This window comes from Hemitrygon akajei, chromosome 23, assembly GCF_048418815.1.
Source record: "Hemitrygon akajei chromosome 23, sHemAka1.3, whole genome shotgun sequence".
Taxonomy (NCBI): Eukaryota; Metazoa; Chordata; class Chondrichthyes; order Myliobatiformes; family Dasyatidae; genus Hemitrygon; species Hemitrygon akajei.
This window is the reverse complement of record NC_133146.1, coordinates 45,250,339-45,273,819: the sequence shown is the minus strand read 5'-3', so window position 1 is coordinate 45,273,819 and position 23,481 is coordinate 45,250,339. Positions and strand designations below refer to the sequence as shown.

At 38.7% G+C, this 23,481-nt stretch overlaps 1 protein-coding gene across 1 annotated transcript in view; it reads left to right on the top strand.

The window, feature by feature from the left end:
* Positions 1–23,481, top strand: part of tcerg1l (transcription elongation regulator 1 like) — a 589,782-nt gene that overhangs the window by 395,638 nt on the left and 170,663 nt on the right. Inside the window, exon 8 of the mRNA XM_073027558.1 lies at positions 17,691–17,845. Coding sequence (XP_072883659.1) covers positions 17,691–17,845 — 155 coding nt within the window. The remainder of the gene's footprint in view (positions 1–17,690; positions 17,846–23,481) is intronic.

Genomic DNA, 23,481 nt, shown 5'->3' with positions numbered 1-23,481 from the left:
AACTATTTAAAATGTTCAATGCTCTGTTTATCCACTTGTTATACACTGCTGATAACATTTGTCCATGACCTTTCAATCAGGCCTCAGGATAAATCACTTCATGCTCTTCAAGAGAATTTCTTTGTTACACCAATAGAACCCTGTCAACCACATTAAACCAGAAAATAAAAGATTACTTTAGAATTTGTCTTGCATAATGAGATAAGATAATTTAGTAATTTAGTAGTAACTGATCATCTGGTGGTAAGTGATAATGATTTCAAAACTAAGAAACTAGACACTTCAGCATGGGAGGTGAATTTGCCTGAGTAACCTGAGACATTTAATTTATAATGGAGATTACTGATAAACAATGTTAAACACTTAAAGGCCGATCACTAATCACGGATACATGAGATAAATAACCCCTGCAAAATATATTGAATTCTTAACTCATTAATCATGCAAAATAGCCAGAAAACATTTGAACAGGTGTTCTAAAAATATACTTTTTGGAGTCACAGGCAGCCAGGGGCTTGTTTCTGTATTCCTTCCACCACCTCTTCAATCTCCAGCACCAAAACATAATCTCAGAATACAGAGTGTCGCCTTCCACAAGCGAGAAGTAAAATTCCCATTTAAAAAGTAATCAGTCTGTGGCTACTGAGAAAGGATTACACATATTTGGATAACAGAAGTTACAAACAACATATAAAATGTAAGGAACCAACTGAGAGAAACAAAGAGGAATTGTACTAGGGAAAGTAAAGTGATTAAGAATGTAATGAATTCTCTAGAGCTGGCAGCAAATATCCAAGAGTTCTGAAAAAGTCAACACTCTAATGGTATGCTGGCATCTCTTTCCAGAGGATTGAAATACAAGGAGCAGAAATTGCACTGCAACAGTGCTTCAAATACTGTGAGCGTTTTCGGTGTCATACCTTATAAAGGACACATTACCTTTGGATAGACTGAAACTACTGATGCAAAATAAATATCACCGGCATAACACTGCACTGAATAATCACTGAAATCTCTACATGGTTCACCACATGACTGCCAGTTTAGGAAGACCGGGATGCTGGAGCAATGCCTAATACTGCATTTGATACCTAATTAGCTTCTGGCGTGGGGTGATCATCACACTCAGTGATTCAGGAACAGCTTCTTCCCCTCTGCCTGCTAATTTCTAAATGGACATTGAACCCATGAACAGTACCCCACTAACTTTTTCCTGTTATTTTTCACTTATATATACTTAATGTAACTCAGTTTTTCTCTTAATATTTATTTATCATGTATTTCATTGTACTGCTGCAGTAAAGTTACAAAGTTTCACGACATATGCCAGTGATATTAAATCTGTTTCTGATTAAATCTGATTCTGAAATACGTGGGAGAATTTTGCCTCTTGTTGTGCCCAACTTCTGCATTTTTAGCTCCACAAACTACAGTGGAGTTGTGTCAGCAACACTTTTTCACCAATTCAGTGTTAACAATAGTCTATAATTAAATTAGTAGCATCTAGGTTATAACTTAAAAGAAAATGAATATTGTTTACCAGCTGCATCTTAAAAGCTAAAGGTTTCATTGTTCAATCTGCAGCCTTCAATCTTAGGTCATTTTCCTTACAAAAATTGCATTTTGATTCAAAGGGAGTTTGAATTTGGTCTTAGAAACACACCTTTGCTTTGTTCATCAAAAGGTGTACATTGAGTGTTCTTGAATTGTAATAGATTGCTTTTCTGATGGAGGGCATTCTTCAATTCTCTTACTTGAACCACAAAAAATCACGGAATAAACAAGATATCTGTGGTTCTTCTATTAATTCCCCAGCCTCTCCACCCTACAGTCACATCAAGGTTTTGCATATATATCCTTACTACTTATAGTTTTCATGTTATCATTAAGGGATTAATAGGTCATTGTGCCTGCAGTTTTTTTTCCTCTCTATTTGGCCACTCAGCCAGTTTGATGAGTTGTACCTCAAAAATAGAGTTCAGCGTAATTTTCTATCTCAAAATTCAAAGTACAAAGTAAATTTATTATCGAAGTACATATATGTCACCACATACAACCCTGAGATTTTCTTGTGGGCATTCACAGTAAATACAAATAATAATAGTAATAAATAAGCAATAAATATCTTTCCCCCTCTTAAACAAAATTAGGTTTGTTTTAAATGTGATTCATGCCAAACAACATCTCAGAGGCTTGCACAGAATTGAGGCTTATACCAATAAAAGGCTGTGAAAGCATTCTGTAGGTGGGACCTCAGGTGGACATTCGTTGAAGTCTATTAGTCATTGAAATCCCTACGTGGTTCACCACATGACTGCCAGTTTATGAAGACCAGGATGCGGGAGCAATACCTAATACTGAATCAATACCTAATTAGCATCGAGCGTGGGGTGATCATTGGAGGGGGAGTCTAAATAGGATGATGTCAAAATAAGCCTGACTCACCACATTCCCTCATGAAATAAATTTGGTCCAATGTCTACATGCTCTACAAGGAAATATTATGAGATTTCCAGCCTCACTTGAAAAAAAAATCAATTAAAATCTTATCAACACACACAAAATGCTGGAGGAACTCAGCAGGTCAGACAGCATTAATGGAAAAAAGTGCAGTTGATATTTCGGGCCGAGACTCTTTGGCAGGACTGGAGAAAAGAAAGATGGGGAGTGGGGGTGGGGGGGAGAGAGAGAAACACAAGGTGTTAGGGGAAACCAGGAGGGGGAGGGATGAAATAAAGAGCTGGGAAGTTGATTGGTGAAAGAGATACAAGGCTGGAGAAGGGGGAGTCTGATAGGAGAGAACAGAAGGCCATGGAAGAAAGAAGGGTCTCAGCCTGAAATGTTGACTGTTCGTTTTCACGGATGCTGCCCGACCTGCTGAGTTCCTCCAGCGTGTTGTGCGTGTGCCTTTGACCCCAGCATCTGCAGAGTATTTTGTGTTTAGGGCAAGCAAGGAGTTGAGGTGAGAGAGGGAAAAGGGGATGGGGAATAGTGAAGTGGGGGGGAGGGGGCGGGGAAGCATTACCAGAAATTTAAGAAATCGATGTTCATGCCATCAGGTTGGAGGCCTGAACCAGGGGGATAAAACAGAGTCAAGGTATAAGTTGAAAATTAAAATCTTATACTAATTAATTATATAAATCTAACTCTGTGTCAATACCTAATTAGCATATAGCATGGAGAGATCACTGGAGGAGTCTAAATAGGACAGTGTCAAAATAAACATGACTCACCACCTTCACTCATTAAATAAATTTGGTCCAAAGCCCAAATCTTACAAGATATATTATGAGATTTCCAGCTTCACTAGTAAAATTCAATTAAAATTTACACATTTTTCAGGCAAAAATTAACAATATAATTGACAAGTGCCAAAGAACACAAGCATGAAAATAATGTGACTGACTAAATTGGAGCTTCTGACTCCATCAGTTTTCTTTCACTGCTTTTGTTTTTCAAGTTCTGTTTACACAGTTGTGAATAGGACAAGAGTTGTCTCCTTAATTGGAAGGTTTCGACAGAGGAACATAAGGAAATAGGAACAGGAATAGGCCACTCAGCCTTCAAGCCTGTACTTACCATTCAATATGATCATGGTTGATATATTGTATGTTGGACTTATCTGCTCTTCTCTGCAGTTTTCCATAGCTCTCAATACCTCAATCTTTCCATTACTTATCCATCTTCACCTTAAATGTGTCGAATGATCTGGCCTCCACCATCTTTGGGAGCAGAAAATTCCAAATTCGCTACTGCCTCGGAGAAGAGAGAAGATTCTATGCAACATGACCTTCAATAATCAAGGAAAGACATCTGTCTAGACGTTTAAGTAATCAGATGCAGAGCATCAAGGGAAAAAGAAAATGTTAGGAATACCCAATTATTTGATAATTATATGATAGTAATCAGACCAACCAGTGAACATACGGTTGTTATGGTGTATCTTTCAGGATAGATTTGTTGTTCTCTCTTTGTCTCCATGTCTTTTCACATTCTCTTCCCTTTGGACAAGAGAATGAGCAACGCAAAAGTGTCACAGACATTCACTCAAAGTATCAATAGCTTTTATGTGCTGCCTTGCAAATAGATCATTATCTCTTTGATTCTATTTTCATTGTGCCTCAATGCATTTGTGAAAACATTACAAGTTGTTGATGCAGATGAAATACTGATAGCCTTTGAAAAACGGAAGTGCTGGACAAGCTCATCCAGTCTGTGCAGCATCTGTGGGAAGTGATACCAGTTTACGTCAAGGACACTTCATCAGAAGTGAAACAGTGAGAAAGAAAATTGGTTTAAGTGCTGGAGAAGGTGGAACAAAAGGAATGTCTGTCAGGGTGTGAAATGTTGTGGCCATTGAATGGACTGTTGAGCTCTTTTGCTGTGTCTTGTGCTGCCAACATTGTGTTCTCAGGGTAATGTTGAATAGTATGCTGTAGAGGGATAGCTGAATAATCAAATTAAAGAAAAGTAAGTGAGAAGAATGGCAAGTTAATGGCCAGTCCTGACACAAAGAGAAAGAAAGAACAAATTATCCAAAATTGGCTCTCATTTGGCAGGGTGTAGGTGAGTTTGAAACAAGAAAGTAATTTTTCATCATTGAGTCATGGGAATGGATAATGGCTACCTTAAATGCTTATTCTGGAGTCTGTGCAAGTATGACTGAGCAGAAGAACAGTTCCGTTCATATTTCAATAGCATGGGTCTGTTCTTTAAATGGAACTCCCTGCAGGTAGAAAGAGAAGATAAAATTGTAATACCAGCAATTCCAGATGAATGTTGTCCAAGATCATATGGCGTGTTGACAAATCTTCGTGTTTCAAGATAGTGCGCAAAAATTGGAAGATTGCTTTAACTAAATTACAACAGCTGAAAACAGTAAATTTGAGACAAGCACCCAGAACTGGTGTAAGACAATTAGAGAGTGGATTTAAATAAAAACACAAAATGTTGGCAGAACTCAGCAGGCCAGACAACATCTATGGGAGGAGGTAGCGACGACATTTCAGGCCGAAACCCTTCATCAGGACCAATTTATCTGAAATCAGAGAAATCAGAGTGGATTTGTCTCATTAAAGAACTTAACTTTATATTGTTGCTTTAGATCGTCCATTATGTGCCAGGATTGTATGTGATTTGGTGGATGAACAAATTCAGTCAAAGCTGTTGAGGGCACAAAACCTGAAATCTGAATCTACAATTAAAATTGCTGCATTGATAGAAGTAGTGGCCAAGAATACATGGAAATTTTGATCACAAGGGATGCATACAAACGTGGTGCACAAAGAACAGCAAAGTCCAAGATAATGGAAGTACAGTAAATCCAGAATAGGTTGATGAGACTAGTTTAATCAACTGCTGTCCTTGTAAAGGCCCTTCCTCAGAAGAGTTTGTTAGTCTGAAATATACAGGTACTTCCATTGCTAAAAGAATGGCACATTTTGGCTGCCTACAGATTCAAGGCTAAGGCATACAACAAAGCAGTTAGAGTGGGAGTTCAAAATGACAATAAAATTGAAAGATTTCAGAAACTGGAGGTTCATCCAGACAATGAGGATCTGACATTGTATCATATGTGCCACAATCAACAGTCATTCAAGTGAATGTTTCAGTAAGAACCATTGCTTTGACATGTAAATTGATAGTGTTGTAGATTTTCAGTAATGAGCCAAGCCCTGAAGTTTAGGTGGATTTTGTTGATGGAAAGTCCCCTGTTCTTGAGAGATTTTCCAGGCATTAGAGCAAAGTACAGAATGAAAGACAACAGGCAGCAGGTGCAGCTAACCATCATTGCAGGAAGTTATGAAAACATGCTAACTTTAATTGGAAAGGACTGTCTGAGGCAACACAACCCAGCTGAAAAGGGATAGGCAGTTTCATTAGTAAAACAGGGTGCAGGACAAAGATATTTCAGACTGGTTGTAAAACTGGTCCATTACAATGACCAACTTGTGAAAGAACTAAATAGCTAAAAGCAAAGTGTGCTTGTGAAAACCAACCATATTGAGTGGGCCAGTCCAATAGTGGGTGTGCCTACACAGGCAGGGAGACAAATTGACTAATAAACTAGGTATACCTTCATATTGAGCCTGAATTTTGGAGTTTCTAGTTGACAAATTTATATTAAGCAGAAGTCTAAGTCTTTCTAGTGAGGCATTTTTGTTAGGAAATTGTTAGGAGTAGTAGGAAATAAGCAGTTTAAGTCACTCTACATGGGATTTCTCATTCGTGTGTTACATCTCGTGTAGGTAGCTGTCCAAAGCTAACTATGAAGGATTTATATGCGATATCTAGATTTCTCCACATGATTATCAGCATGTTCTATCAAGTATTAATGGCTAAAGTACGGAGGGAATCACTTGATTTGCTTTGTAATATTCAGACTCCTTTAGAGCGGCATCTCAATCAGGGAGTTTGCTATAGGGCATGTTAACAAAGTTCCCTTCTTTGTCAGCTGGAAGACAAGACTTTGATGTTTTACAGAGGCATCCTTTTACAAGCCACCTTCTTCCTTCAAATTTTCTTGCTCCTGCTGCTCCTTGGGCCCTATCCTATAGCCTGAGGCTATAAGACCATAAGATATAGGAGCAGAAGTAGGCCATTCAGCCCATCGAGTGAGGCTCTTGTTTCCCTTACTAGCACCAGCTATTCTCTTTGGTTTTCATGGCTGTGTGGAAGTCATGTCTCTGCTGGACTGATGTCGACAACAAAACCCATTTTGAGGAAACTAAATGAAATTTTCTCGACATTACTGGTAATTGTGGATCTCTCCTTGTATCTGGGTTCAGAGGCTAATGTGAGGAATCAAGGAAGCAAGGTAACCTTTGAACCCAGAATTCAATCAAAGTTCAAAGTAAGTTTATTATTAAAGTTAAAAAAAATACAATATCTTGAAGTTCATTTTCTTGCAGGCATTCACAGTAGAACAGAGAAATGCAACAGGGTAATTGAAAAACTACACACAAGGAAAGATAAAAAAAATGTGCAAAAGAAGATAAACTATACAAACACTGAAAAGAACGTAATAAATAATACTGAGAATATAAGTTATAGAGTCCCTAGAAGTGAGTCCATAGGTTGTGGAATCAGTTGAGTTGAGGTGAGTGAAGTTATTCACACTAGCTTAGGAGCCTGATGCTTGAAGGGTAATAACTGTTCCTGAACCTGTTGGTGTGTGACCTAAGGCTGCTGAACCTCCATCCTGATCAGCAAGAAGAGAGCATGACATTGATGGCCGGGAGTCCTTCATCATAGACACTGATTTCTTGTGACAACGCTCTTTGTAGAGGAACTCATTGGGCTCTGCCTGTGATAGGCTGGGCTGTGTCCGCCATGTTCTATAGGCTTCTCCATTTAGGGACATTGCCAATTGTCCAGCTGTTCAAATATCCTCAGTATGAAGTGCTGTTCGAGAACAACACATTCACCAAAAGAAACTGCTTCACATCACCCACAAGCCGAGGGAGTAGAAATTATCTATTGTTCATTGAAAGGTTTAGTTCATTAAGGTCAGTCCTTAGGGCATAATGGACAGTAATGCTAGCAACCCCCAAGATTTTTATTTTAACATTCTGGCCATGAAATACTACATTACCCAGAATTTATAATATTAGCAATGCACTACACAAGGAGTTCAACTGTCCATTCAATAGTCAAATTACTGCACCGTATTAGAGACATTCCTCTTGTTCCATCTCTGGTCCACCTCTTTCTCTAATAGTTAGACCCACTTGCTTTCTCTCTTTCTCACTTCTGATAAAGAGCCTTCATCCTGAAATATTGACTGGCATCACCTCCCTAAGTCCTTTCATCAGAACTGGGAAACAAAAAAAAAATTGATTTTCAGTAGCAGAGAATATGGAAAAGAGGGTTGTATAGATAAAGGGTAGAGCGTTTTACAGGGTGATACTATGAAAGTGTTTCATAGGGTGCTTCATAGAGTTAACATGCACTTGAGACCAGATCTTGCTTTCCATCTTTCCCAGTTCTGATGAACTGGTCCCAAGACTGAGATGTGAACTATTTCTCTTTCAGCAGATGCTGTTTGAGTTACTGAAGCTTTTCAGCATTTTATGTTATTATATGCTGTTATCAATAATGTATTATATACTGTGTTTCCTACATTCCAACAGTGACTAAAGTTAAAAAAAAATCAGAGAGATGACCCAAACATAAAAAATGCTATAGGAATGCAGGTCTATGTTTTCTTACAATCCATTGAGGTCTCTTTATTGCCCATAAACTAACTGAACAATAGCATGATGTAGGGAAAGCTTAGTTCTGTCAATTTCCTGAAATAGCCCACACAAGTTGTTACATTTTCAGAAGATAAACCAGTGACAAGACAGAAGATAAATCTGTTTTAACAAAAATACAAGATGAAGAGAATAAAAATAGAAATATTTCAATGCTGTTCGAATATTGGTACACTCATGGCTGGTGCTGATATTTCGGATCTGATTAAATAGCACCTGGAATCTCAATGTTTCTTCAACTGTACAAATTGTTCTAAGGTTTTCTTGCTAGGTATTGCATTATTTACATCTAAATTATTCTCCCTGACAAATTGAATTTTGATTTTACCTTTTAAATGTACTTTCACAGAATCAGATTCACTTTGGTTTCACAATTTCCTTTACAGTAGTGGGTTGAGATTCTAAATTGGAGAAAGGCCAATTTTGATGGTATCAGAAAGGATCTGGCAAGTGTGGATTGGGACAGACTGTTTTCTGACAAAGGTATACTTGGTAAGTGGGAGGCCTTCAAAAGTGACGTTTTGAGAGTACAAAGTTTGTATGTGCCTGTCAGAATAAAAGGTAAAGATAGCAGGTTTAGGAAACCTTGGTTTTCAAGAGATATTGAGGCCCAGGTTAAGAAAAATAAAGGAGTTGCATAGCAGGTATAGGGAGGAAGGAAGAAATGATGAATACAGTATAAGAAATGCTAGAGAACACTTAAGAATGAAATCAGGAGGGCTAAAAGAAGGCATGAGGTTGCCCTAGCAGACAAAGTGAAGGAGATTCTGAAGGGATTCTACAGATATGGTAAAAGCAAAATGATTGCAAGGGACAAAATAGAAGATCAAAATAGTAATCGATGCACAGAGCCAAAAGAGATGGAGGAGATCTTAAATGATTTTTTGGATCTATATTTACTCAGGAGATGGACACGGACTCTATATAAGTGAAGCAAAGCAGCACCGACTTCATGAACGCTATACAGAATACAGAGGAGTAGTCGTTTGCTGTCTTGGGGCAAATTAGGGTGGATAAATCACCAGGCTTGACTATGAAGGATTTATATGCAATATCTAGATTCCTCCACATGATTATCAGTATGTTCTATCAAGTATTAATGGCTAAAGTATGGAGGGACCCCCACAGTCTGCAGGGATGTGCAGAAATTTCCGGGGCCATAGCAAAGATATTTGCATCATCCTTAATTACAGCTGAGGTATTGGAAGATTGGAGGATAGCTAATGTTGTTCCACTGTTTAAGAAAGGCTTTAAAAATAAATCAGGAAATTATAGGCTTGACGTCTGCAGTGGGAAAGTTATTGGAAGGTATGCTAAGGGACCAGACAAATAAGTATTTGAATAGACATGGACTGATTAGGGATAGTGAGCATGGTTTTGTGTATGGTAATTCGTAACTGAACAATCTGATAGTTTTTCAAGGAAGATACCAGGAAAGTTGATGAAGGTAAGGCAGTGAATATTGTCTACAGGACTTTAGCAAGACATTTGACAAGATCCCGTATGGGAGGTTGATCTAGAAGGTTTGATCGGTCAGCATTCAAGATGAGGTAATAAATAGGATTAGACATGGGCTTTGTGGGAGAAGCCAGAGAGTGATAGTAGATGGTTGTCTCTCTGACTGGAGGCCAGTGACTAGTGGAATGCTGCAGGGATTGGTGCTAAATCCATTGTTGTTTGTCATCCATATCAATGATCTCAATAATTATGTGGTTAGCTGGATCAGCAAATTTGCAGATGACAACACCAAGATTGGGGGTGAAGTGAACAGTAAGGAAGGCTATCAGAGCTTTCAGAGGGACCTGGGCCAAGTGGAAAAATGGCAGATGGAACTTAATGCAGTTAAGTGTGAGATGTTGCACTTTGGTGGAATCAACTAGGGTATTTCTTACACAGTGAGCAGTAGGGCACTGAGCAGTGGGGTAGAACAAAGGCATCTGGGAACACAGGCCCATAATTCTTTGAAAATGGCAGCATAGGTAGATAGGGTCATAAAGAAAGCTATTGGTATATTGACCATCATAAATCAAAGTTGTGAGTACAGAAGATGGAATGTTATGTTGAAGTTGTATAAGATATTGAATTCTAAGGTACATTTAATGTCAGAGAAATGTATACAATATACAACCTGAAATACTTTTTCTTCACAACCATCTATGAAAACAGAGGGGTGCCCCCAAAGAATGAATGACAATTAAATGTTAGAACCTCAAAGCTCCCTGCCCCCTCCAAATTGGTGAGGCCTAATTTGGAGTATTGTGTGCAGTTTTGATCACCTACCTACAGGAATGATGTAAATTAGGTTGAAAGAGTACAGACAAAATTCACAGTGATGTGGCCATAACTGAAGGACCAGATTTAAAAGGAAAGATTGAACAAGTTAGGACTTTATTATCAAGAACGTAGAAGATTAAGGGGAGATTTGATAGATGTATATGAAGCTATGAGGGGGTAGAGACAGGATAAATGCAAGCAGGCTTTTTCCACTGAGATTGGGTAGGACTACAGCTAAAGGTCATGAGTTAAGGGTGAAAGCTGAAAAATTTAAGGAGAACATGAGGGAAAACTTCTTCACTCAGAGGGTCGTGACAGTATGGAACAAGCTGCCAGTGCAAGTTGTGCATGCAAGCTTGATTTCAATGTTTAAGAGAAGTTTGATGAAGTACATGAATTGTAGGGGTATGAAGGGCTATGGTCCAGGTGCAGGTCCATATGAGTAGGCCGTTTAAGTGGTTTGGAATGGAATAGATGGTCTGTAGGGCCTGTTTCTGCACTGTACATTTCTATGATTCGAGTACAGGCTGAGCATTCATTATCCAATGTGAAGAAACTGGAGGTGATCCTGATTGCAGATTTTTACGGATTTTGGAATTTTGATAATAAATTTACTTTGAACTTTAGAGATACACCTACTGTAACGAAAAGATTGTTTTCTTAATCACCAATAGGTTTTTTATTCCATAATGTATTTGTTTATGAAAGGGAAGGGATAATAACTAGAATTCATATATATTGATATTCATTGACACGTACATCTTATGGCAGCATTTTGAAATGAGTTGCTGCACAATTGTTTAAGTAAATGTGTACAGTAGTTTAAGTAGGCGTAAACAATTCAGCGGGATTTCCTTTGTATGACATGGATATATTTAGTTTCATTTTTAAATGTCTGAAAGCACTTGTGAATATTTGGCATTAGAAGAGTTGAAAAGGAAAGAACTTGTGTTTTGCACTCAGTGGCCACTTTATTAGGTACAGGAGATACCTACACAGCAACCACTGAGTGTATTTATGTACATTTGTACAATCCATCCACTTCAGACTTCAATGTGGTGTGTGCATTCAGAGATGCTCTTCTACACACTGCTGTTGTAATACATTGTTATTTGAGTTGCTGTCATTTTGAAACAATTTGGTCAAACTCCTCTGACCTCGCTCATTAGCAAGACATTTTCAAAGTATCAAAATTATTGAAGTATGTATGCCGTATATAACCCTGAGAATAGCTACAGAAACAAAGAAAGCCATGGAACCTGTTCAAAGAAAAAAAACATCAACCCCACCTCATGCACAAAAGAGAACAAGTCACACAAATGATAACAAAAAAAATGAGCAAAAAAACCACAGAGTATAAAACTCAAAACCCAAAGAATCCAGGCATATTCAGTTCAGCAACACACACAAAATGCTGGTGGAACGCAGCAGGCCAGGCAGCATCCATAGGAAGAAGCACTGTTGACATTTCAGGCGGAGACCCTTTGTCCTGGGCCTGCTGCGTTCCACCAGCATTTTGTGTGTGTTGCTTGAATTTCCAGCATCTGCAGATTTCCTTGTGTTTGCGTTTTTGTATTCAGTTCAGCTCAGTGTTGGTTATCTGCTGGCTGCCCTGATTTAAGTCGCCCAAAATAGCAACAAAAAAGGAGTAACCAGAAACCAGGAACACATCAAAACATGAACTATAGAGTCCAATTCACAAACCGCGTCAATTAAACCTAGCCCAAGACCTAGAACTCCGGCACCATCATCCAACAGCATCAAGGGAGAGAGAGACTGCTTGAACACAGGGACCTTTCTCCACGAGCAGCAATCGAAAGGGAGAGAGACTGTCATATGCAGACACCCTCTACCGGCAGCAACGAGTGAGAGGCAGGTAGATGGCGCATTCACCTTGATGATTTCAATCTTCCTCAGCACTTTAATCGGCGAGGTTAGTGAGAAATGGAGTTGATCATGGGCATTCACCCTGTCTCCAGGCTTTTTGGCCTCATGCCTGCACAATTTGCTCGAAGCCTCATGGAACACCCACAGAGATTGTTTGCTCAATTGACCCGATAACACACCACCAGCATGTAGACCTTAGGCTCCAACTGTAGAAGAACCATATTTGAAAGAAAAGAAAATGTGAAAGAACTAGTTTCATGAACCATCTGGAAGATGTTGTCCTTGCTCATGTTGTTCGCTGGCGTGTTTGTCCACATGACTGCCACTTACTGGATTTCTTTTTGTTTTTACCACCATTCTCTGTAAACTCTAGAGACTGTTGTGCATGAAAATCCCAGAGGATCAACAGTTTCTGAGATATTCGAACCACCCCATCTGGCACCAATCATCCCACAATCAATGTCACTTAGATCAAATTTTTTCCCCATTCTCATGTTTGGTCTGAACCTCTTGGCCATGTCTGCATGTTTCTATGTATTGAGTTGCTGCCTCATGATTGGCTGATTAGATATATGTATTAACAAACAGGGGTGCCTAATAAAGTGGCAATTGAGTGTATAAGGCATTCCAAGCTCAGAATATCACAACTCTTTTTTATTTAAATTATAGATATGATGTAAACTGGGGAAGTTGATGATGAATTTATGCTCACAAGCTGCAACAAATGCCAAATGATATCAGCCAGGTTATTTGATTTAGTGACATGCTTTGAGGCAATTGGGTAGGATACCAGGGATATTTATTTGCTGTTCTTCAATATAGTACAATGTAATCATGTGCTTAATCTTACTGTGATATGATCTTCTGATAGAACTATTATACTTATATACCAGCTGGCGTTTTTGTGCTTATTTTGCTGGAACAAGACTTGAACCTTGAATCATCTTATCCAGAACAAAAAAAAATGCTTTCAAATGAGCCTGAGCATGCACTAAATTAATAAAGGTTGGAATTATGACACACAATAGTGTTATCTGATTATACATTAAGTCTGATGTTAGTAGTGTATCTATCTTACATAAAGCTCTGTCCATTTTATAAAAATCAATGTACACCTACTTTCTGTAAATTGTTATGGTACTATGAATGTATTGTTAAGACTTTGTAGCAATTGTAGAGATAATTTGTTGAGTTTAATAAATTTTAAGAGGATTTCAATATAACACAGGGCATATTCAGTCACTCAGTTTGAAATATATAGATTTTTAACAATGGTGATTTTAAAAACCTCTAGACTTTTCACTTTTTTCCATTCTTACTACCACACCCATTTCTTTACCTTTGCTAAAAGTCAATGATTTGAATCCATAAGCACGAGCATCACTTGCTTCCATTTCTATAATTCAGAGACACAAAATGTCCTTCTAGTGACATTCACAAAATGCTGGAAGAACTCAGCAGGGCAGGCAACATCTATGGAGAAAAATACGGTTGAAATTCCAGACCGAAATGTCAACTGTACTTTTTTCCATAGATGCCCATAGAGCAAAATGTGCTCCTCCAGCATTTTGCATCTGTTGCTCAGATTACCAACACCTGCAAATTTTCTCTTCAAGGTGACATAGTGATTCACATGATCTGCATTCGGTGCACATGATTTGATTGCTTCTATGTTTAAAAAACCAAGCCCAAATTGGATGAGCATTTTATAGAACACATCTGACCAGTTCTCAAAAATTATTCTGAGCTTTCAGTATTTGTCATTCTAATTTTCCCCCCAACTCTCACTCAGATACTTCTACCTTTAGTTCCTCACATTGTTCCATCAAAAGGCCATGGTGGACTCAAGCAAAAGATCCTTGTCTTATGTCTGAGATAGCTGCAGCAGATGGGGCTCAAGGTTGAACTTAACAATTTCAGATAACCAGCCTTTCCTGCTCATTTCTAATGTCTGGTCATCAATCTGTAGCTTTCAGTACTTTCCCTCTCCGCAGATGGTACCTGAGCGTGCAAGTACTTCTCGTAATTTAGCAGAGATTTGCAGCAACCACCCTGCTTTCTATCTCACTATGTTTATTTATTTGCTCTTTGTTCTCACAATTCCTTCTGTTTCCTCTTCTTCCAGATACTGTAAGTAAGTTATGATTAACAAGCATTCACCGCTGTTTCTTAGGTAGCACACAAAACTGTCTGCATCTTTTGGATTTTGTTGGTTTGAACCCAATGAATTATATTTCCTTTGTTTCTCTTAAACTTGAAAATGCTTGTATTTTTGTTCACTTTTTCCATTCTGCGGAAAGGTCATTGACTTAAAGGTCATTGTGTTATCTCTCCACAAATGCTGCCTGACCTGCTGAATATTTCCAAGGCTCCTCCTTTTACTTACAACTTTGAAAGTCTTTATCATTCAACACCATATCATGGAATAAAGTTACCCAATGAGCCAGCAAACAAATGCTTATCCATTTGTTCTTGTCTTTGTTCCCTCTTCCCTGATATTTCCCAACAAGCATAAGAGCAAAATGAGGTAGTATCTGAGGGGAATACTCAAAGATTAGAGAAAGATTAGCTTTATTTGCCTCATGAACATCGAAACATAGAGTGAAATGCATTGTTGGTGTCAAATCAAATCAGCCACTGTTGCCACACTTCCAGCATAGGATGCCCACAACTCAGTAACCCTAACTGTACATCTTTGAAATGTGGGATGAGACTGGGGCACCTGGAGGAAATCCACGCAGTCACAACAAGAACATACAGGCAGCGGTGGAAATCGAACTCCAATCTTACAGTTGACAATGTAAAGCATTCCACTAACTACTACACTGCCCTGCCGCCCTCAACAGTAGAAATTACAGTGGTCAAATCTGATACAAACAGAATAAATGAGCTACCAGAAGTTTACAGATTTGATACTCGTTCCAGAGGCTGGAATCTGGGATCGCAGAAGCTGAGGTACTGTTCCTCAACTTGTTGAAACAGAGCAGGAGGCTGCAGTCAGATAGAACAGAGTGGGCGTTAACGATTCAAAGTGCATTTATTATCAAAGTACGTATGCAGTATACAACCCTGAGATTCGTCTTCCCCACAGACAGCCACGAAACAAAGAAATACCATGGAACCCATTCAAAGAAAAACATCAAGAAAAACCGTCCATGCGCAAAAAAGCTAATTGCACAAATGGCAACAAAAAAAGAGCAAAGGACACCGAATGTGAAACAGAAAATTGAACGAGTCTGGGCATGTTTCAGTTCTGCTCAGGGTTCATAATCTACAGGCCGCCCTGATTCACAGTCACAAAAAATAGCAACAAAAAAAGCAGTTAGATAGAGAATTAAAGTAACAAGTGACAAGAACTCAGGATTATCACTACAGACTGAGAGGAAGAGCTCTGCAATGCAGTTAGCTAATCCGTACTTGGTTTCTCAGCAAAAGAGTGAAGCTACGTTGTCAGCGCTGAATGCACTATACTGGACAGCAGGAATAGCAAGTGAATTGCTGCTTCAAGTGGTTGGGCCACTTGAGCCCCTGAATGAACTGAGAGAGTAGGCATTAAGTTCAGATAATAGATGAGCACTGAATAAGAGCTGTGTTCTAACATTTTCATTCAAGGTGAACACTGCTCTTTTCCTCACATCCTTAAGCATTAAGATACAACCAAGATTACACAGTTCTAGCTTTTTATTGAGACACAGTGCAGAATAGTATGTTCTGACCCTTCTAGCTGTGCCTCCCAGCAACCCCCAAGTTAACCCTAGCCTAATCACAGGACAATTTACGATGACCAATCAACTTTTCAACCGGTATGTCTTTATAATGTGGGAGGAAACCAGAGCACCAGGAAGAAACCCACGCAGTCACTGTTCACGTTTTTCAGCTGCTGTTACCCATCCACCTCAAGGTTCGATATGTCTTGCGTTCAGAGATGCTCTTGCGCATACCACAGTTGTAACGTGTGGTTATTTGAGTTACTGTTGCCTTCCTGTCAGCTTGAACCTATCTCAGGAGATCAGCATTTTCTGAGACACTCAAACCTGGCACCAACTATCATTCCACTGTCAAAGTCACTTAGATCTTATTTCTTCCCCATTCTGATTATTTGGTCTGAACAGCTATCAAGCCTCTTGACCATGTCTGCATGCTTTTATGTGTTAAGTTGCTGCCACATGATTGGTTGATTAGATATTTTCATCAATGAACAATTGTACCTAAAATAGTGGCCTCAATGTATTTACTCACTTTTTAAATATATATTGTTTCTGCTTTTTGCACAATTTTAATCTATTCAATATATGTATACTGTAATTGGTTTACTTATTTATTTATTATTATTATTATTATTTTATTTTGCTTATTTTCTCCTATATTATGTACTGCATTGAACTGCAGGTGCTAAGTTAGTGAATTTCATGACACATGCCGGTGATGATAAACCCGATTCTGATTCTGATTCCTTCTTACAATTAGATTAGTGGGCATCATGCACCTACATTATCTTCAGTCGTAATAAATATTGAGGAATCTAACCAGAAATCCTTAAAGGACCACACAAGGCTGAGTTTCTGACTTTCTTGCTCGTGCATTTTGTAGCCCACTATTGGTCTGGTCATAGTTCTCTCTGTCCTTCAATTCCCTCTCTGTCATCCCAACACATGCCTTATCAAATGAGTCCAGGCATAGTCCATTGGAAGGATGTAAGTTGCTGGTAAATAGCGTGGGCTAAAGTTGGTTCACTTTTGACTAAAGAGCACATTAAAATGAACAGTGAAAATACTGCACTTCCATGCATTCAACGCTGAGTGGAGTGCAATATATAAAGATCAAAGAGCAATTTCATTTTTCTTTGAAATGGGGAAATATTTCTGTAACATGATATGAAACCACAATTGCCCTTGTTACCTCATTTCTTTGTGACAGTTGCTAAAATTGACTATGCTGTAGTATGTCCAAAAATAAATGCAATGTATATTTTAAATACTGCTGAAGTAGTAAACAGAAATACATTTCAAGTAAATTATGAATGGAATTCGTTTGTTGTTAAAAATGCATTTTTGATCCACTTCTTCAGGTGGCATTGTTTCTGAGAGTCTGTATTGTCTAGTTGATGCAAAAATACCATTTTTGAAGGTAATATCCATGGTTTCAAGGTCTTTTTTTGTAAATTAAGATCATAAGTAACCTGTGCTTATTTCCCATTCTGGAAATATTCAGAAAAATCAAAACAAAACATTGTTTCTAGCCTTGATTTAACAATATAATCTCTTTTATGTGTAGGTGTGTTGTCTGGACTGGAGATGACCGTGTTTTTTTCTTCAACCCCTCTATACAACTGTCAGTGTGGGATAAACCAGCAGAACTTGAAGGCCGAGGTGATATTAACAAGATCATTCAAGATCCTCCCCATAAGCGTAAAATAGAATTGGCAACGTGTAAGTATCAACAGAATAAGTATTACTTGGAACATTGTTCACTGTGAGCCAGTTTTGCCAACTTACCGAAATGGAACATAACATGGGCACATATGAAGAGCACAAAATTGTCCTTGAACATCAGTGATTAGACCTAAACAGCACCTTATATTGAAACTCTGACCTCATATTCATCGAGACAACAAACTGCAGACGTCCAATGATCTACCTTTAGAGGCTCAGCAGAAAGTAGGCCTCAGATATTGGGCTATTGTAATATTGACAGGAGCTACCAATTAAGCCCTTAGAAGGACAGAAAAAGTGATTCAACCAGAGGTGAGCAAAAGGAATCAGAGAAGATAGTGCTAGCAATTACTGCTAAGAGTCAAGTTTACACTGAAAAAATTGAGGGAAGTGTGGGATTCTGAAGCTTTGGGTGGGTGGTCAGAAGACATTTGTGCACATACAACACAGAAGATTGAATAGTACGCACAGTTCAGACCATTCAGCTCAGAATATTGTACTGATCATCAACCTACTCCATGATCAAACCCTCCATTCTTCTTACATTCATGTGCCTATCTAAGAGTCTTTTAAATGTTACTATTTTATCAGCCTCTACAATCACCTCTGGTAGGACAATCCAGGCATCCTCCACTCCCTTAAACAGATGTCCTCTGCTAAAGGTCATTGCCACCTTGGGCTGTTCTCTATCTATGCCTCTCATAATCTTATACACCTCCATTAAGTCATCTCTTGTCCTCCATTGCCGAGATGATAAGAAATAAGCCCTTTCCTCACAAGACTTCTCTTATCCAAATAGCATCCTGGTAAATCTCCTCTGCACTCTCTTTTAAACTTCCATATCTTTATAATGAGGTGAGCAAAATTGAGCATAAATTCTAAATAAGATCTAATCAGAGTTTTATAGAGCTGTACCATTATCTTGCAGCTCTTGAATTCAATCTCCTAACTAGTGAAGGTTAGCACAAGATATGGCTTTCTAACCACCCCAACTGCTTCCACAGAAATTTTGAGGGATCTATGGGCTTGGACCCAAAGATCCTTCTATTCATACAAACTGCTGAGAATCCTGCCTTGTACTCTGCCTTCAAGATTGACTTCCGAAGTGTATTACTTCATACTTTCCTGCATTGGCCCCCATTTGCCACTGCCCCACCCAATTTCGCATCCTGTCTATATCCTTTTATAATCTATGACAACCTTCTACACTATCTTCAACAGTACTAACCTTTGTTTCATCAGCAAACTTTCTAACCCACCCATCCACTTCCTCATCCACGTCATTTATAAAAATCATGAAAAACTTTTGTCCTGGAACAGATCTTTGTGGGCACCACTAGTCATCAAATTCTATTTTAGATAAATAACATCAACTACCACCCTTTGCCTTCTGTGGTCAATCCAGTTCAATGGATACCATTCTTCATGACTTTCTGGATGAATCTACCATGGGAACCTTGTGAAATAACTTACCAAAATTCATATACACACTATAACTATTCTATCTTCATCACCTTGTTTGTCATCTCCTCAAAGAACACAATTCGACTCATGAGACCTGATCTAGCCCTCACAAAACATGCTGACTGTCCCCAATAAGACTATGCTTCTGCAAATCGCCATAAATCCTGTCCTAAAGAATGCTTTTCAATAGTTTGTCCGCCACTACCATAAGACTCACTATCCTATAATTCCCAGGATTATCCCTATTACCTTCTGTGAACAACAGAACAACATTTTCCATCCTCCAATACCCTGGTGCCACTCCAGTAGTTTGGGAGGATGCCAAGGTTAATATCAATGCACTTGCAAACTTTTCCCTCACTTTCTATAATAACCTGTGGTATATCCTGTCCAGTCCCAGACACTTATCCATCCTAATGCCTTTCTTAACTGCAGCATGCACCCACTCATCAGCCTGTTCTACTCTAACCTCACATTCTCAAAGTCCTCCCTGCTGAACACTGAAGCAAAGTATTCATTAAGGATCTCCCTTCCTTTGCGTATCCAGGCATACATTTCCCTCTTTATCCCTGAGTGGTCATACCCTCACTTCAGTTATCCTCTTGTTCCCAATTTACATTCCCAAGTTCCTGCATAACAGCATCATAACTACCCTCAGCCAATTACTGACGTGACATGGTGGTCAGCAGCACAGGGGCGCCGCAGGGAACCGTACTCTCTCCGGTCCTGTTCACCCTGTACACATCAGACTTCCAATATAACTCAGAGTCCTGCCATGTGCAGAAGTTCGCTGATGACACGACCATAGTGGGGTGTGTCAGGAATGGACAGGAGGAGGAGTATAGGAAACTGATACAGGACTTTGTGATATGGTGCAACTCAAACTACCTGCATCTCAATATCACCAAGACCAAGGAGATGGTAGTGGACTTTAGGAGATCTAGGCCTCATATGGAGCCAGTGATCATTAATGGAGAATGTGTGGAGCAGGTTAAGACCTACAAGTATCTGGGAGTACAGTTAGACGAGAAGCTTGACTGGACTGCCAACACAGATGCCTTTTGCAGGAAGGCACAGAGTCGAATGTACTTCCTAAGAAGGTTGGCGTCATTCAATGTCTGTAGTGAGATGCTGAACATGTTCTATAGGTCAGTTGTGGAGAGCGCCCTCTTCTTTGTGGTGGCGTGTTGGGGAGGAAGCATTAAGAAGAGGGACGCCTCACGTCTTAATAAGCTGGTAAGGAAGGCGGGCTCTGTCGTGGGCAAAGTACTGGAGAGTTTAACATCGGTAGCTGAGCGAAGGGCGCTGAGTAGGCTACGGTCAATTATGGATAACTCTGAACATCCTCTACATAGCACCATCCAGAGACAGAGAAGCAGTTTCAGCGACAGGTTACTATCGATGCAATGCTCCTCAGACAGGATGAAGAGGTCAATACTCCCCAATGCCATTAGGCTTTACAATTCTACCGCCAGGACTTAAGAACTTTTTAAAAGTTATTATTAATGCTTTTTGAGATAGTGATTTAGATGCATATCATATTTTTTTACTGAGTTAAGTATTGTATGTAATTAGTTTTGCTACAACAAGTGTATGGGACATTGGAAAAAAGTTGAATTTCCCCATGGGGATGAATAAAGTATCTATCTATCTATCTATCTATCTATCTATTAAACACTTTCCCATACAGTCTACTCCTACCTCTTCACAAGCTGTGGCAAAGGTTAGGGAGTTGCGATCACTATCTCCCAGTTCCTCTGAGTCCACATTCTATTAAATTTAACCTTTTTGATAGAATGGAAAGTATTTTCCCCTTTAACAAGCACCAGCTGGGCAAGCTGTAGACAGTTTTTAAAGCAACCAACATTCAATGTAAACCAATAACGTACCATCACTTAATCACACATTCAAAGAGTTGGGTCACATGACAATGTTTCACGGATGTGGTTCTTTGTGTGTATCTAACCATAGAAATCAGATTCCATTATGAAAGCTGGACTTTTATCAGTCCCCTGATATCCGAAGACCTGGTAGTAGGTCCTAGTTACCCACTGTTCCATTCTTCACAGTAGTTGAATAAAGCTGGCATTGAACCTGACAAGTTATCTTGTCTGACATCTTAACTGACTACTAATAACATATCTGAGATAAACCTGGAGATGAATGATATTATTATAAGCACAAATATCTGTGTGATATATGACTTTTAATCTGTAAATTAAGTAGAGTGTCTCTATGTCCAAATTTTGAAGTTTAAATTCAGGGTTTGGGTGTATTATTCATTTCAACATGGAGATATGCTATTAATGATGCATTCCCCTGATATTTTAATGATGGAAAATTTACTTTCTTCACAGGCATGGTTACCTTATTGAGATATTTTATTTTAAATCTATGTTGATAAAAAGACACAATAATATGAAAATACAGTAAGAGAAGTAATTGATCCTAATTATTTCAACAGTTCCTATCTCATTCATAGTTCTCAGTAGCATTACATCAAAATTATATGTTACCAGTATACCAGCATAATTTTGTTAAAGACTTGACAACTTTTGAGCAACCTGCTCTCCATAAACCTACTCAAGTAACAGACCAGACCATTTCATAGTGACTTGCTTGCATTGTAAATCTAAGATTGTGTCATACTGGTATAAAGGAATTTGGATGTTTGTAAATTTATCAAAGTCGAGCTTATTGTCATAACATGAGTACATGCATAGACAGCTGCAATGAAGAATTTACCTATAGCAAGCAGCAACATGGGCACATAACATCATGTTAGCTCCATTCACAGAAAAACATAAAACATACATAATACACAGTTTTTACAAGAAAGAATGCACTTAGAACAAAAAGAAAACAAAGTCCACTTTAGTGCAAAATGATTTTTTATTTATTTATTGAGATAGAGCAAGGAATAGTCCCTTCTGGTCCTTTGAGCCACACCGCCCAGCAACTGCCAACTTAATCCTAGCTTAATCACAGGAAAATTTACAATGACCAATTTACCTGCCAATCTGCACGTCTTTGGGCTGTGGGAGGAAACTGGGGCGCTCAGAGGAAATCCGAGCAGTCACATAGAAAATGTACAGACTCCTTACAGATAGCAGAGAGAATCAAAGAGGTCACAGTGTTAAACTGGAGTGATAAAGTTTTTGCAAGTTGATTGAGAACTGAATGGTTGAAGGGAAGTAGCTATTCTTGAATGTGGTGATGTGGTATGTTATGCTTCTATACCCCCTGTCCGATGGTAGCTGTGAAAAAATAGCGTGGCCTGGAGGGTGGATATTTTTGATGATGGATGTTTCTTTCTTGTGGCATTGCCTCCTGTTGATACTACTGATAGTCAGAAGGAATGTGTTTGTGATGTATTGGGCTGATTCCACCTTACTCTGCAGCTTCTTACATTGCTGTACACTCTGATTGCTGTACCAGACCACGATACAAGCAGTTAGAATATTTCCAGTGTTTGAGAAGTTCGAGAGTTTGATTTACTGTCATCAGCAAATTTCAGGGTGGCATTGGAACTGTGCTTACCCATGATCATATGTGTAAAGACAGTAGAGCAGGGCGCTAGGCATGAGGCGTTGAGATGCACCTGCTGATGATCGACAAGGAAGTGATTAGCATTTATTAGTGATTAACGTCTGCCTATGAGGAAGTCAAGTGTCCAGTCACACAGCGAGGAACAGAAGCCCAGTTCTAAAAGATTGATGATCATTTTTGATCATCATTGATGATAATTATTTTTGATTATCATTGATGATGATTATATTGAATGTTGAGCTGTAGTCGATGAGCAGCATCCTGACATACGAGTTCTTCTTGCTGTATGAGTTTTGTCAAGAATATTCCAAATTATTCTCCTGAAGAATCTAAAATGTCTGTGATGAGTCATTCTGTTGTACATAACATATACAGCCTGGTACTGTTGACGCTGAACCATGAGCAACATTAATGCTAAAGAGCTATTTATTAATTTATTAATAGTATATGTAATGAATGCAAAGGTGTGATATTGCAGTTGCAGAGTATTCTAAGAATAATTGTTCATTCTGGTTTAGAAAAGGCTAGAGGAATCCATTCCGCTCAAAGCTATATTTATTTATATATGCATGCAAGTTTAAACATTTCTTATGATACACAACCTGGTTGTAAACACATTT